Here is a 14,821-nt window from a genome sequence, read left to right as displayed (position 1 = left end):
GAGATACCCTAAATGCCCAGGAGGAGACCCATGCTGGGGACAGGATGCTCTGGAACACTAAGACACACAGACAGCTTCCTCCCCATGTGAGGGAGTCACACAATGCCACTTGATGCCCCAACACTCTGGTGTGTTACAGTATGAACCTGGACTGGCCCCTTTCTTTCTCTTAAGAGGAATCCAGGACAGCAGCAGCCACAGAACAGAGCATGGCACCCCTGAACTGGGAAAAGCCAAAGCAGGGCAAGGTGTTGGCACACACAACTACAGTCCCAGCTACTTGGAATTTGGGTCATGCGAGCCCCAGGAGTTTGAGGTCACACCAGGTAAGGTAAGAAAGTCTACTGGACTACCAGAGGGGTGGAGGGTTCCACTGCAGGGTTCTGGGTGGGTTCCTCACATGGGAAAAGTCGTTTCCTGGGGTCTAGGAGCTTCACAGAGGAAGTGAGATAGAGGGCTGAAGTTAATTCCAACTCTATAAGGACACAGGCTCCTGCCTTGGGGCAGCACTGAGCTCCAGTCCACTTACACCCAGATGCTAGTCAGAGGGCAAGGGGCCCAGCCAGGGGACTGTCATACTGTCCTGTCCCAGTGTCACTAAGGCTGGCAGGAATCCTTTCTAATAATGAGGTCATAGGTCAAGCAAAGCTTTTTTAGGCAGGCTCTGAGCAGGAGGTAGAGCCTGGGCTATTCTTTCTCAAAGAAAAACAAACCTGGCTCCAGGCAGCATTCCAGGGATGCCTTTGCTTCTCCACCCACTCTGTTCAGAAGGCCTAGGTTGGGGCAAGGATTGGCCTCACCCAGAACCTATGGTGGCAAGGTGGAGGCCCATCAACACAGCACTGGCAGGACCTGCTGCTATAAAAAGGCCAGTAGCTCTCTCACCAGCCTGGTAATTTCCCACATATCAATTCAATGTGTACAGTGTAGGAGTTCCCAGTGATTGCCTCACTCCTCCAGCCAGATACACTCTTCTACCAAAAGAGCTTCCGGAAGAAAGCGTAGCAAGGGTGTAGGCAGCTGGGTAGGCGCAGCCTGCTCCATCCCTTCCTGCTCACCTTTTGGTGTCGTAGTCGATCAGGACATAGTTCTCCATGGCCAGCTTGAGATCTGGGATTTCCTCGCAGACCCACCTGAAATGGAACACAGAGGTGTTGCTGGCCTCAGCACGCTCTCTGGAGTGTGGTGTGTGAGTGTGTGTGTGTGTGTGAATGTTACTGTGCAAGTTCATGAGGAGCTATTGAGAAATCACAGATTTTGAGGCCAAGGTCAGTGTTGGCACTTGAAAAAGAAATAAATTCATATATTATGGTAAAAAACAAAATATTAGCCAGGCTCAGTGGTATAAGCCAGCCAATCCAGCACTGTTGGGTGGGGCTGAGGCATAAAAATTCCAAATTCAAGGCCAGTCTGGGCTACATAATGGGACCTTTCTCCAAGGTGGGGAGGGAGCTGGCAAGATGGCTCAGTGGGTAAAAGCAACTGTGGCACAGAACCAACAACCCAAGTTCAATCCTGTAGCCTACACAAGGAGAAGCAATTTCACAAAGCTGCCCTCTGCCCCCACCATGTGCTGTGGCATGTGTGTATACTGACAAATCAACCACACACAAACATAATAATAATATAAAAAAAAACCTCTGGGGGAGGGACCAGCTTGGGATATAACACCCCACCCCACCCCCGCCCCCAGACAGGATTTTTCTACACAGCCTTGACTGTCCTGAACTCACTATGTATACCAAGGGGCAAACCAAGCTGGCCTCAAAACCATAGAGATGCTCCTGCCTCTGCCTCACAAGTTCTGCTGGGTTCCACTCCAGCCAGATACATTCTTCCACCAAAAGAGCTTCCTGGAGGCTTAGACAGTTGGCAAGGGTGTGGGTGGGCCTTCTTAGGTTAGATATGTATGCACTTATAGATGCACAAGATGGGGTGACACGTGTACCACAGCACATATAAGAGATCAAAGGACATCTGTAGCCAGTCCCCTCCTTCCATCTTCATTCACATGGCTTCCAGAGGTGAACTCAGGTCCCCAGGCTATACCCAACTTAACTGGCCTCTTTACAGCCCTGGCTGGCTTGTAAGTCCCACTGCTTCCACTGCCTCCACCTGTGGCACTGAATGGCAATCTATGAGTCCAGTCTCTATGGTCTGCCAGGGCTTTCCCCAGTAATCTACGTCCACTGAACCACAGGATGCTTCAGAAGGAAGGCTGCAGATCCATCCCAACAGGCAGCTGCCCTGGCACCATGTGTCTGCTGGTGTCACAGGAAGGAGGCCCTACTCATGGTCCTTACAAACTCCCATCTTTCTCCAATCCAAAGGTGGGGACTAGTGAAGGGAAGATGGGGGGACACAGAGACGTCCCAAGTTCCATCTCACAGGAGGTAGCAGCTCAGAGGCTGCACATATGTGAGCTGGCTCCATCCCCACCATGGCAGGGGAAACAAACAACTGAGGTTTTCCCAGACAAGGGTCATGGAGAGATGCCTCTGCCAGGGCTCCTCCTGCCACACTTCCCAGAGGTCCCAGTGAGGACAGTGCAGTGGGGGTGCTGGGAACCTTGGGAGGAAGCTCCGATCCTAGTGCTCATCCCATACAGTACTCACCGGATAGTCTCAATAATCTCATGAGCAGCATCATGGTGTTTGTCCTGAAAGAGAAAAGACTGCACAGTCGGTCCCAACAACCACAGTGACACCCCAACTCCTCTTGTTCTATGATGCACAACCACAGTGACTGGACCCTACAGAGATGGTGACTCAACATATTCCCCAGAGCTAGAGCCTGACTCAGCTCTGTCTCCCTGCACACCTGATGGGTATGGCCAGATCCTACAGAGTCCCACTGGCCAGCATGTGTGCTACGCCTGAAATCAAGCCTTGCCCCAGCATGACCATTCAGGGCCAGCTCTCAAGTCTGTCACTGTAAGATGAAGCATAAGGATGCCAACTACTGACAGAAAATGACAGAGGGAAAAAGAACAAGAAAGCAGAAGGCGCAGCACTCCAGCTTCCCTGGGTTGGCCAGTCACCCTATGAGCTTCATGCCCTTCACATCCACTGCTCATTGACTTTGCACAGACCCAGCTCCACTGGAGAAGTGTGCTGTATGGTAATGAAGGCAACTGTAGAATGATGAAGGCTGTAGGCTTGCCTCATGAGAACTGGACACACAAACACCATGGCTAGGGCCTCCAGAGCCCAGGCTCTTCACTCTGCCTGAGTCCTGGCCATCACCCCTGCTGCACAGAGGACTCAGTGCTGTGTCCAGCACAGCCACAAACTACACACAGATGAGAAGGAAGTCAAGTAGCCCTTGAACACTAATATGGGCTCGCACAATGTGCCCCAAAACCCTAAGTCTCTAGACACAATGTGCCCCAAAACCCTAGTCTCTAGTCTCCTGCTGTGGTTGTCTAGAGATGAGCACACTTACATAGGGGTCACGGGGTGTTCATGGTAGGAAAGCCCATTAAGTCTGAGCTGAGGAAGTGCATGTAATGTCCATGATTCACACGTGCTAGGGAAAGAAGTCTAAACCAGCTGGTGGAGGGAACCCCAAGCTGCCTTTGAGTCACCCACATTCAATAAGTAACCCCAGTGAACTCACAGTTCTCCTAAGCTATGGGATCAATTCTGTGGTTTGTGGTTGGTGCCCAGTCTGGGGTGAAGCTACACATAGGTCTCCCCAGAGAACACACTCAGCAGCTGGGCAGATGTGTTGTTACCACAACCCAATGCTTCACCTCTTCTTCCTCACTGTATAACAACAAAGGCACCAGAGAATGTGTGCATGAATGTATGCCCAGGCAAGCAGACACACACAAACATACTTTCATGTGTGTTTACCAGCTGTGAATACCCAGTGTACCCAGTCTCTTCAAGATCAGCCTTGTCTCGGGGTCACCCCAACCACTCCTGAGCACCCAGGGCCTGGGATATCAGCCTGACTTGCTTTGGAGACTGGGAAGAACAGAGTGAGAATATACTCCAACACTGCTGGAAAGAGGGCCTACAGCATGTGATACCCATGCCTGGGCTACTCTCTGGTAACTTACTGGGAGCTCAACCCAGGTGGTTGTCACAGCTCAGAAAGATCTTAGAAATGCTGTGCAGCTGGAGAGGCAGCTAGGTGGTTAGAGCACTAGCTGCTCTAGCAGATGATCCAGGTTCAATTCCCAGCAACCACATGGTGGCTCACAACAGCCTATCACTCCAGCTCCAGTGGATATGATGCCTTCTTCTGGCCTCCAAAGGCACTGCATGGACATGGTGCAGACAAACATGCAGGTAGCACAACTATACACAGAAAATTAAAAAATTTTTGAAAAAGAAAAAAGGAAGTCTCATTATGGTCTGTTTCAAAACAGAGCAAAGGAAGCTGGATCTGGCGGCACCCACTTCTCATCCTATCTCTCTGCAGGATGCAGGCAGGCAGGCTGGCCTGGAATAAGTAGGACTATCTTTTTTTTTTTTTTTTAAAGACACCTTTAATTCCAGCACTCAGGAGACAGAAGCAGGAGGATCTCTGTGAGTTCAAGGCCAGCCTGGTTTACAGAGCTAGTTCGAGGATAGCCAGGTCTATACAAAGAAACTCTGTGGGTTTGTTTTGGGGATGCAGGGGGATAGAAAGGAGACAGAAGGGGAGAAAAGATTCCCTAGGCCAAGAGCAGCTCTGGATAGTATCAGAAGGGCTCTAAACACACTGCTGGTCTCTATAGAAAGCCTGCTCAGTCAACACAAGGTTCCAGCTCTAGTACTGTCAACAAAAAACACCAGCACTGGTGTGGGGCCTGTGTACTCAGGAGAGAACCCACGGCCTCACCCATGTTCTGCAAGCACTCCAACACCATTCAATAACCCCAATCCTTTCTGAAGTTCTCCTGTCTCTACCTCCCAAATGCTGGGGTTGATTCATTACCTTGTAGAGTTCTTAGGGCTCCCCAACTTACTGAGGACCAGGCCACACTCTTGAGTTTTGTTGGGCCTACTATGTCCACTCAGTCCTGAGCTTACAAACTAAGAGGAGCAGATTCTTCCAGCTTTGTTCCTAGGAAAGGGACAGGCATGCAGGCAGCTGGGAATGAAGGGACTATGCTGGGCACAGCCCCAGGAGCCTGCTTTCATGAGAAATGCTGGTCTCTGTACAGGGACAGCCCACATCTGGTGCAGCACTAGGAATTCACTGCTGAGTGCCTCACCTGCTGAGTGACTTCAGTCCTTTTTGAATTTGTGAACAGGATGATCACTATAGATAACCTGAAATGCCAATCCTGCCCTGGCCTCCTGAGTGCTGCTGGGGTCACACATTTGTGCCACTGCACCAGGCTTGCCTATACTCGTCAACAAACCACAGCAGCTAATTTCTTCCACAAAGCAACACCCAAATGGTATGGGGCAGTGGCACATATGCCTTTAGTCACAGCAGAGACAGAGGAAGGTGGATCTCTGTGAGTTCAAGGCCAACCAAGACTACAGAGAGAGAGGGGGGCCCTGTTAAAGAAAGAAAGAAAGAAAGAAAGAAAGAAAGGAAGAAAGGAAGGAAGGGATGGGAGGAAGGAAGCAAGCAGCAGGCAGGGCATGGTGGTACACCCCTTCATAATCCAAGCACTCAGGAGGCAGAGACAGAAGTTCAAGGCCAGCTTGGTCTACAAAGTGAATTCCAAGACAGTCAGGAAAACATGGAGAGACTCTGTGTGGAAAAACAAACAAAACACTCTTCTGTGGCCGCCAAATACCATTACAGCAAAGGTGTGGAAGGCTGCTCCAAACCCTCCTGAACTTGCCTCAACCCATAACCATCAACTGCTAAGATCACATGCAGGGTGACCAACAGCCAAACAAAGCATTGCCTGTACAAGGGCAAGAGAGGCAGGAGCCTCACACAGAATCCCAGGACAGGTCCCTTGATCAAGGATAAGCTCAAAGGGGTCTACACCTCCATCCCAGTGCCAAAGACCCGTGGGATCCCCCAGTGAGTGACCTTAAAGCGTGCATCCTGCAGAGAAGCCTGAGGAAGCCTCAGACACTAAATCAACCATGACCTCAGTCATTAGCAAACATAGTCCCACACCAAGAACTAAGAACCCTGGAAAAGCCCACACAGGGTTATGATCATATCACATGTACAGTCTCAACCTGATGGGCTCTCCTAAGAATGCACACCACATTCCAAGCTTGGGGTATGCCTGTTCACACGTGTATAAGTACACACACATACACACACAGAGAAAGGAGGAGGAGGGGAAGGGAAACACTCAGTCTATAACTTTCTGGTAGCTTTATAGTGGAGGGTTCAGGCAATCTCTCTGCCCCAGACTCCCAAGCAACTGGGACCACAGACACATCCAGCCTAAAGAACTTTTTTTTTTTTTTTTTTTAAGACTTGACTCTGAACTCAAAAGTCCACAAAGGGACCCAGGGTCTGGCCCAGCTCCAGGGTACTAATTCACAGCACACATGGGGACACCCAGCTTCCTGGCTGCCCATCTTCCTAAAGGCAGGAGGCGAGTATAGGATGGGGACTCAAAGGTTCACAAAAGAACAAGTGTCCTTGCTCAGCTACAAGGACAGAGATGAGGCCAGAGCCAGCCCATTTGTGCCAGCTGCCTGCCCTGCAGCCACAAGGGTTTCTGCTGAACGTTCCATGGAAAGCTGGCCTCTGAGGTGTTCAAAGGGGACTGACACCATCAACCCAGGTCTATTAAGTGATATAGGTTAGTCAATAGATAAGAGTGACTGCATATTCACCATCAGGACACTTTTGTGTCCTCCTTCTTGCAGGCCACTCTTCCCTCAGGGTATGAGAGCAAAGGACAGGGGCTTGGTTACCCTTTGTCCTAGGAGAGCTGGGACAAGCCTTCAAGGAGAGGCAAGGAGCCCTGCCCAGACAACAGCAAGATAGCATGGCATTGCATCTGGGCACTGGGGCGGCTGTGAGTATTGCACAGGGACCAGAGAGAGACCAAGAATTCACAGCACTTGCCCTGCAATCAGAAGGAAAGGAAACAAGTCAAGCAGTTACAGCTCCTGTAACCCCAGCAGGGGTTTGGGGACCGGGGACTGGAGCCAGCTGGCTTCCAGTCTACCTGAGAAGGCAAATCATCAGGTCCAGCAAAGGACCCTGCCTCAAAGGGACAGACAGTGACATAAGAGGGCACAGCATCCTCTTCTGTCTTCTACCCTCACACGTAGTGAATACCTGTGCACAGTAAATAAAATTCCACCTTTTTTGTTTGTTTGTTTGTTTTTTTGAGACAGGGTTTCTCTGTGTAGCCCTGGCTGTCCTGGAACTCACTCTGTAGACCAGGCTGGCCTCGAACTCAGAAATCCGCCTGCCTCTGCCTCCCGAGTGCTGGGATTAAAGGCGTGCGCCACCATGCCCGGCTAAAATTCCACCTTTTTAAAAAAGTTGCCTGGTGTATATGAATGCCCTTATGGATCTTGGTGCCACCCCAGTCTATCCTGTTACTCCACTCTAGCATGGAGGAAACAAGTTCATCTTCCAAAGCCTAAGACCTGGATGTCTGTTTCCACACTCAAATACCACAAGCCAGAGGCAAAGGCAGAAGCACTCTAACATTGGTGACAGGACCACAGTGTATAGCTCGGCAATAAGAGATGTCCAACAGATAATCCTTAAACAGAAAGTTATACTCATGGGCTGGGAACAGATGACTATTCATGGGGGTGATGGACTGTTCTAGAACTAGAGAGCTATAATAGCTGCCTGACCTCTGATTATTCCACAGACCCTGTCAGGTAACCTGTTTGGGTACTGGTTTTGGACAAACCCGGGCCTTCCCACAAGTGGGTAGGTACTCCCTTCTGAGCTGGAATATAGCTCAGTGGGCCTAGCACTCCCTAGAGTGCACAAAGCCTGGGGCTCCATCCCCAACACCGTGTAAACCAGCACTCTGGAGGTAAAGGCAGAGTCAGGAGTCTAGAGACACAGAGAGAGGGAGGGAAGAAGTGGAGGAGGGAGGGTAAGGAAGGAGGCAGATGCTCCAGTAACTGCATGACACTCCCTCCCTGAACAGTCCTACCCTGCCTATGCCCCAGCATACTCACACCACCAGCAGAGCAGCCGGCAGTAGTTTAGCCTGTGTAGGACCTCAGAAGGTTGTCACATCTCAGCCCCAGAGCTGGTGTCCACATACAATGGACGGCTGTGTTTGGGTTAAGTTAGCAACAGACCAACAGTCAGGTGGTTGGACACCAGACAATGTTCTGGAAAGATAACTAGCTTGCCTTGCATAACGAGGACCCCGGGAAAAGAGGACAGGTCTGCTCCAACAGACCACTTATCCAATCTGAGATACGGGGCGGCAGACCTGTGTCTCTGATATCCAGAACCCAACTTGGCAGGGGCCCAGTGCCCAAGTTTTCCCTCTTCCCAATTATGGCAACCACAAATATCACTAGGCATCACCAAGTGTCAATTAAAGACAGACCCCATGGGGCTGGTGAGATGGCTCAGTGGGTAAGAGCACCTGACTGCTCTTCCAAAGGTCCAGAGTTCAATTCCCAGCAACCACATGGTGGCTCACAACCATCTGTAACGAGATCTGGGGCCCTCTTCTGGAGTCTGAAGACAGCTACAGTGTACTTAGATATAATAAATAAATAAATCTTTAAAAAAAAAAAAAAAAGACAGACCCCATGAGAATGGCTGGCTAACCTTTCCATGTGACAGAAGTAATGACACCTGCCAGAGTGTCACATACCCCGCAGGGAGGCCAGGAGAGGTGGTCTGTCCTCACTAGCTTAACCTCATATGTAACTTGAAGCCAGCAGGACATCTCATACCCATATTCATAGCAGTTGAGAGAAGAAGACAGGATTGCTCTAAGTTTGAAGTTAGCCTGGGCTACATGGTGAGTGCCAAACTGCCCTGGGTACAGAATCAGACCATCTCAGAAAAGTCAATTAGAAAAAAAAAAGGGGGGGGGGTAGTCCCATACAGAATCCACCCAGCTGGTGGTTCCCCGGCAGTCCCCTACTCTCATCAGTAAGTGGGTTTGAAAGGCAAGTACAGAGCCAATGTTTCCCTCGGCCACACTTGAAAGCCCACCGTTACCATCCTTTCCCTGCTGGAACAGGTCATTGGCCCACACAGGCAGGCTAAAGGTCAACCCACCTTTGCCCACGTGAGCACAGATTAGCCTGGACACTTATCCAAAAAGGTCAGCAGAAGAAAATACCTTCTGAGTCATGCTGGGGCTGGCTCATTCTACCCACAGCACGACTCACCCAGCCACCCACGGGACTCCTGAACTCATCAGAAGGGACACGCCACCACACATGGCCTACTGAGTCACCAACAGGAAGGCCACCCTAGTCCTCCCTCTCAGGTTTGTCCCCTAAGCTGCATGCTAAGCAAACAGCTAAAAATGACATCTACATCACTTCTGCCAAAGGGATTACTCTGTGAGGTCCCAGAGCCCTAAACTGCTGTAAGGATGGTGTCCCCCTCCCACCTGTCACTTGTCCAAACCTGGTCTCCAAACTGGGTATTTCTGAGTGTGAACACAAGACTACTCAATTCCTCTAAGAAGCTGGGCCACCAGGCCAGGCCCATGACTGCCACACTCAGTTCCTAATCTGTCTGTCAAGTTCCAGAGCCTGCAATGATGAATGTCTTTCTATCCTCTGTGCCCCAGGGACACCAAAGGTATCTTGCAGGTGCTTTTTACAAAGGATTAAAAAGCCAGACCTGGTGGCACACACCTGGCATCCCAGGACTCTGAAGGAGGCAGGAGGATGAAGGCCAGTTGGATTATGCTAAGACTCCATCCGTCCCAAAACAAACAGAATAGACTGGGAAGGCCTGTAGGTGGGTGGGCACACAATGCCTCAGTAATGGGATCACAGCACAACAGATTTTTCTGTGTTTGCCTGATTGGGGGAAGGGACCTGAAACAAGAGTCTGATGTGCCCCAACATGTGGGACAGGCTTGCGTGGAACTCACTATATAGTCAAAGCTGGTCTTGAACTCCTGATCCTTCACTTCCTGGGAGCTAGCATGGCAGGTCTGACACTGGTGTGTGCCAGGTTCTGGCTTCCTAAGAAGCAGAACTCTCCATGGAACATGGTACTAGAATAGGGCACTGTGGAGCTGCTGTCTCTGCTCAGGCTTTGAGAGAGCTAACCACCCCCACTCCCTCCCCCTCCCCACCCTGCCACCTGCTGGCTCCTGGATAGAGAGCAGTATGACAGCCACAGCTGGAAAATGCCTGCAGACATCAGGAGCAGGGCTGGGCCAGCAGAGCCAACCTTGCCAAATGAGATCTGGGCCAGCAAGGGAAAGGCACTGGGCGGTCATTCCCAGCCACCCGCCACTGGAAAGCCAGTTCCCGCCAGGCTCAACTGAAGGCCTGATTCACATGAGAGGGTCAGCGTCACTGGGTGAACTTTCAGCCTTCATCACCAGGGGACAGGGCAGAGGCAAACTAGAAGCACCATTCAAATGGGCACCAACAAGGTTGTGGTAGGTTTTTTTTAACCCTTCAAATGCATATATGACAACTTTGAGGATACAGCCTCTACTCAGTACAGACCAAGCAGCCCATTTCTTGGTCTCCCCAGTGACAGCTTCAGCTTGAACAAGGCTACTGCAGGTGTCTGGAGTTCTAAACTCCCCGCGTCCCCAACACACACACACACACACACACACACCCCACACACCCCACAGGGGTACAAGTCCATCATCCCAACCAGCATCAGCATTTGGGGCAGAAGCAGGATATCACTGCAAGTTCAAGGCCAGCCTGAGCTACAGAATGAGTTCCAGGTCAGCCACTATATAACAAGACCAAAGAAACACTAGAAAAAGAAAACACTGGGCCAGCACAGGCATCCTATGACTAGCAGAACCATCACCAAACTTGGCTTCCTGCCCAAAGGATGCTGCCCAGCTAAAAGAAAAACTAGGGGCAGCCTCAAGCCCTCAAGACAGCATGGGTGGGCAAGCCTCAGACACATTCTCCCGGGTGAACACTGCAGAGTTGCTGATCATTCCCTGGACTTTCTGGAAAAAGCTGATACCAGAGAACACAATGTGACAGCCAAGGAGGTGGGAGGCAAACGACAGAAGGACAGTGGAGAGGAGGCTGAGGTGGCTGAAGTAGGCTGCACCTCGGCTGTGACTATGACCACAACTCACAGAACTGCCCTGCGAAGGGTGGCTAGTCAGAACAGCCAACTCTGAGATGGGAAAGTACTAAAGAGTGCGCTCTTCCACTCTTCCAGACAGCCTCACCAGACAACCTCCCGGACTTCCCAACCTCTCAGACTCCACCAACACCAGGGGACAACTTTTCCCATTTCCCACAGTCCTTTCAGTCGTGGTGAGAAGAAGGACAAGCCTCCCCAATTTCTCAGACTCTTTGTAGGCAGGCCACCAACCAGGAACCCACAATATAGGCCAGGTTAGTTAGGACTCCTCCTGCCTCTGCCTCTGCCTCTGCCTAGTGCCAGGATTAAATGTGTGTGCCACCATGACCAGCATGCACACAAACAGGTATTTCAAAATTCCTATTACATTTGTGAGTGGCTGTGTTTGTGCACACAGTGAGGTCAGAAAACTTGTGGAAGTTGATACTCTCCCTTCTGCCCATGTCCCAAACATGGAACTCAGATTATAAGACTCTGTTACTGAGCCATCTTGCTGACCTCAGGAGAGTTGAGTGGACACTTGTGGGAATGTTCAAGGGCACACAGGGCTGCCTAATGGGAAGAGGCAGAGGACAGATGCAAGGGCATCCTAGGACACACATGTTCCCTGGGACCCCAGTGAGGATGTGAACTCAGCAGCACCAGGGAACCCCACTGCTGTATCTTCTACTCAAAGCATACAAAGGGCCACCAGGGGACAGGACACTGACCTCCGCAGGCCCTCCTGGACTTCAGAACCCACTTGCCTCTGGCACTTCCACTTTAGGGGATAGCACCCCCAGCTTTGCAGAGTCCCACCAGCCCTGCCCACCAGCATGAGAGGACAACCTCCAGACTCCCTAAGTCCCCTCTAGCCATGCCACCAACATTAAGAGACAACTGCTCCAGCATTCCACTGTACCTCCAGGCCAATCCACCAACAAACAACACATGAGGTACAAATTGAGATGACAACCTCTCTAACTTCTCAGGTTCTTTCAGCCGGGCCCCCTGACATGAAGAAACAACTATTCGGAGCCCTCCTACCACTACACGGACGTGGGGGAACAACCCAAACCCAAGGGCCAACCTCCCTGACTTCCTAGGGTTCTTTTTAGCACCTGCCCATCAACATCAGAAGGTGACAACGTGAAAGGGCATAGGGGACAATAGGAGAAGGCAGCACGATAAGAAACAGACGACTGGAAGAGGGCACGTGAGGTGACAACTTGAGGTGACAACATGAGAGGTCGCCACGAAAGGCAAGGCGTCCCCGACTTCCCAGTCTCTACACCCCTGCCCACAAGGTCGGCCCAGACTCAGGTCCTCAAAGGCTGAAGACGCGGGGCTCCGGGCCGGCGGCGGCGGCGACAACGCGACCGGCCGCGTCAGGGCAACGGCAGGCGCGGGCGCGGGCCGGGAACAGCCAAGAACCCGCCGCCGCCGCGGAGCCCCACGACTCCTACCCCCGCGTTCTCCGCAAGTACACTCACGTAGACCGGCAGCGGCCACGGGTAGACGGCGGGCTCGGCGCCCACAGGCGACTTGAGCCTCAGCTCCAGCTTCTCGCCCATGTCGGCGCGCGCGGCCGCCGCACCATGCTAGGCGGGCGGTTGGGGGAGGGGCGGGGCAGCCGGCGGGAAGCCGGGCGGGCGGACACGGGCGAACGCGGGACGGACGGCGGAAGACAGACGGCCCGGCCTGTGCCTCGGCCGCCGCTCCCGTGTGGCCCCAGCTCCCCTCTTTGTAGGAGTCACAGAGCCGGGGCGTCTAGCGCCGCCGCCATCTTGGGCCGGCGTGAGAAGAAGGCACAATGAGCCGGGGGGTCGGGCGGAACCACTCGGCGCGCGCGCGCGGGGGAGGCCGGGAGCCAAGAGGCGGTGCGCGCCCAGAGCCTCCGCCCGCCGCGCCGCGCGCACCACCCCTCGCACGCCACGCCCCCTTGGACTCGCCCTCCTCCGACCGACGCACGCAGTTACGCACGCAGGGGCGCACGCACGTCCTCGGTTGCCCTCCGACGTCGCCGCCAGCCGGAAGAGGGGACCCGGGGAAACCCTGCGGAGGAAAGCGAGAGAGAACAGGCGGGGTCAAGTTCAAATCCCAGTTGTGCAGGCTTGCTTCGCGTCCCTTCGCTTTGCTTTGCTTTTTTCTTTTCTTTCCATTTCCTGTTCTTTTTCTTTCTCTTCCCTTCCCGTCAATTTTTTTTTCTGTTTTTCCGGCTTTTTCTTTTCTTTTTTTCATTTTTCAATTTTTCCCTTTCTTTAGTTTTTCTATTTTTTCACTTTTCTATCCTATCTGCTTATTGTTTATTTACATGCTTTTTTTTTTTTTTTTTTTGAGACAGGGTGTCCCTGGCTGTCCTGGAACTCATTCTGTTGACCAGTCTGACCTCGAATTGAATTTACCAAAACCCACCTGCCTCTGCCTCCTGAGAGTTGGGATTAAAGGTGCATACTACCATGCCCAGCTTCTTTTCATTCTTTTTGAAGATATTCTCCAACTTTCTATGCAGTTTCATTAACAAAGCCATATATCTATGACCTGTAATCCAAGCTCTTGGGAAACTGAAGCAAGGGATCACTATTCAAAGCCTTCTTGAGCTACAGAGTGAAGTCATTCCTAACAACAAAACAAAAAACATAAAATGGGGGCTGGTGAGATGGCTCAGTGGATAAGAGCACCCGACTGCTCTTCCAAAGGTCCGAAGTTCAAATCCCAGCAACCACATGGTGGTTCACATCCACCCGTAATGAGATCTGATGCCCTCTTCTGGTGTGTCTGAAGACAGCTACAGTGTACTTACATATAATAAATAAATCAATAAATGTAAAAAAAAATTTTTTTAAAAAACATAAAATGGGCTAGAGAGATGCCTCCATAGCTAAGACTGCTGGCTGCTCTTTTAGAGAACCTAGACTCAGTTTCCAGCACTCACAACATGGCTCACAACCATCTGTGATGGAATTCCAAGGATTCTGGCGCCCCCTTCTGGCCTCAGCATGCACCAGGCACACATGTGGTACATAAACATATTCATGCAAAACATTCATACACAGTTTTTTGGTTTGGTTTGGTTTGGTTTGGTTTTTTCGAGACAGGGTTTCTCTGTATAGCCCTGGCTGTTCTGGAACTCACTTTGTAGACCAGGCTGGCCTCGAACTCAGAAATCTACCTGCCTCTGCCTCCCGAGTGCTGAGATTAAAGGCGTGCGCCACCAAGCCCGGCTCCATACACAGTTTTTTAAAGCCTTATAAACATGAAATAGCCAAGGATGGTAACCCACACCATTGGTCCCAGTTAGTAGGCAGAGGCAGGGATCTCTCTGAGTTGGAGACCAGCCTGAGCTAGAGAACAAGCTTCAAGCTAACCAGGGCTACATAAGAAGACCCTGCTAGGGACTGGAGAGATGGCTTAGCAGTTAAGAGCACTGACTGCACTTCCAGAGATTCTGAGTTTAATTCCCAGCAACCACATGGTGGCTCACAACAACCATCTGTAATGGGATCTGATGCATTTTTCTGGTGCGTCTGAAGGTGGCAACAGTGTACTCACATTAAATAAATAAATCTTTAAATAAAATAAGAGAGAAGACCCTGCAATAAGTTAATTAATAAATCATCAGTCAAATTGGACCCTATAGGGCAGAGGCTCTCAATTA

General features: G+C 51.3%; 1 protein-coding gene across 3 annotated transcripts in view; it reads right to left on the bottom strand.

The window, feature by feature from the left end:
• Dot1l (DOT1 like histone lysine methyltransferase) overlaps positions 1 to 13,003 on the bottom strand; it is a 40,683-nt gene extending 27,680 nt beyond the window's left edge. For 2 of the 3 annotated variants that reach the window (XM_021173754.2, XM_029482391.1), the window contains exons 1-3: positions 12,657 to 13,002; positions 2,616 to 2,659; positions 1,059 to 1,133 (exon numbers count right to left, since the gene is read on the bottom strand). In XM_021173754.2, the coding sequence (XP_021029413.1) occupies positions 1,059 to 1,133; positions 2,616 to 2,659; positions 12,657 to 12,737 (200 nt within the window). In that variant the 5' untranslated portion in view covers positions 12,738 to 13,002. Of the gene's footprint in view, positions 1 to 1,058; positions 1,134 to 2,615; positions 2,660 to 12,656 lie in introns of all 3 variants that reach the window. The other variant, XM_021173753.2, reaches the window with a different exon arrangement.
• Positions 13,004 to 14,821: the final 1,818 nt, after the last annotated feature.

Source organism: Mus caroli, chromosome 10 (genome assembly GCF_900094665.2).
Source record: "Mus caroli chromosome 10, CAROLI_EIJ_v1.1, whole genome shotgun sequence".
NCBI classification, from domain to species: Eukaryota; Metazoa; Chordata; class Mammalia; order Rodentia; family Muridae; genus Mus; species Mus caroli.
The sequence above is the reverse complement of the archived record's forward strand: the minus strand, read 5'-3'. Positions and strand labels throughout refer to the sequence as shown.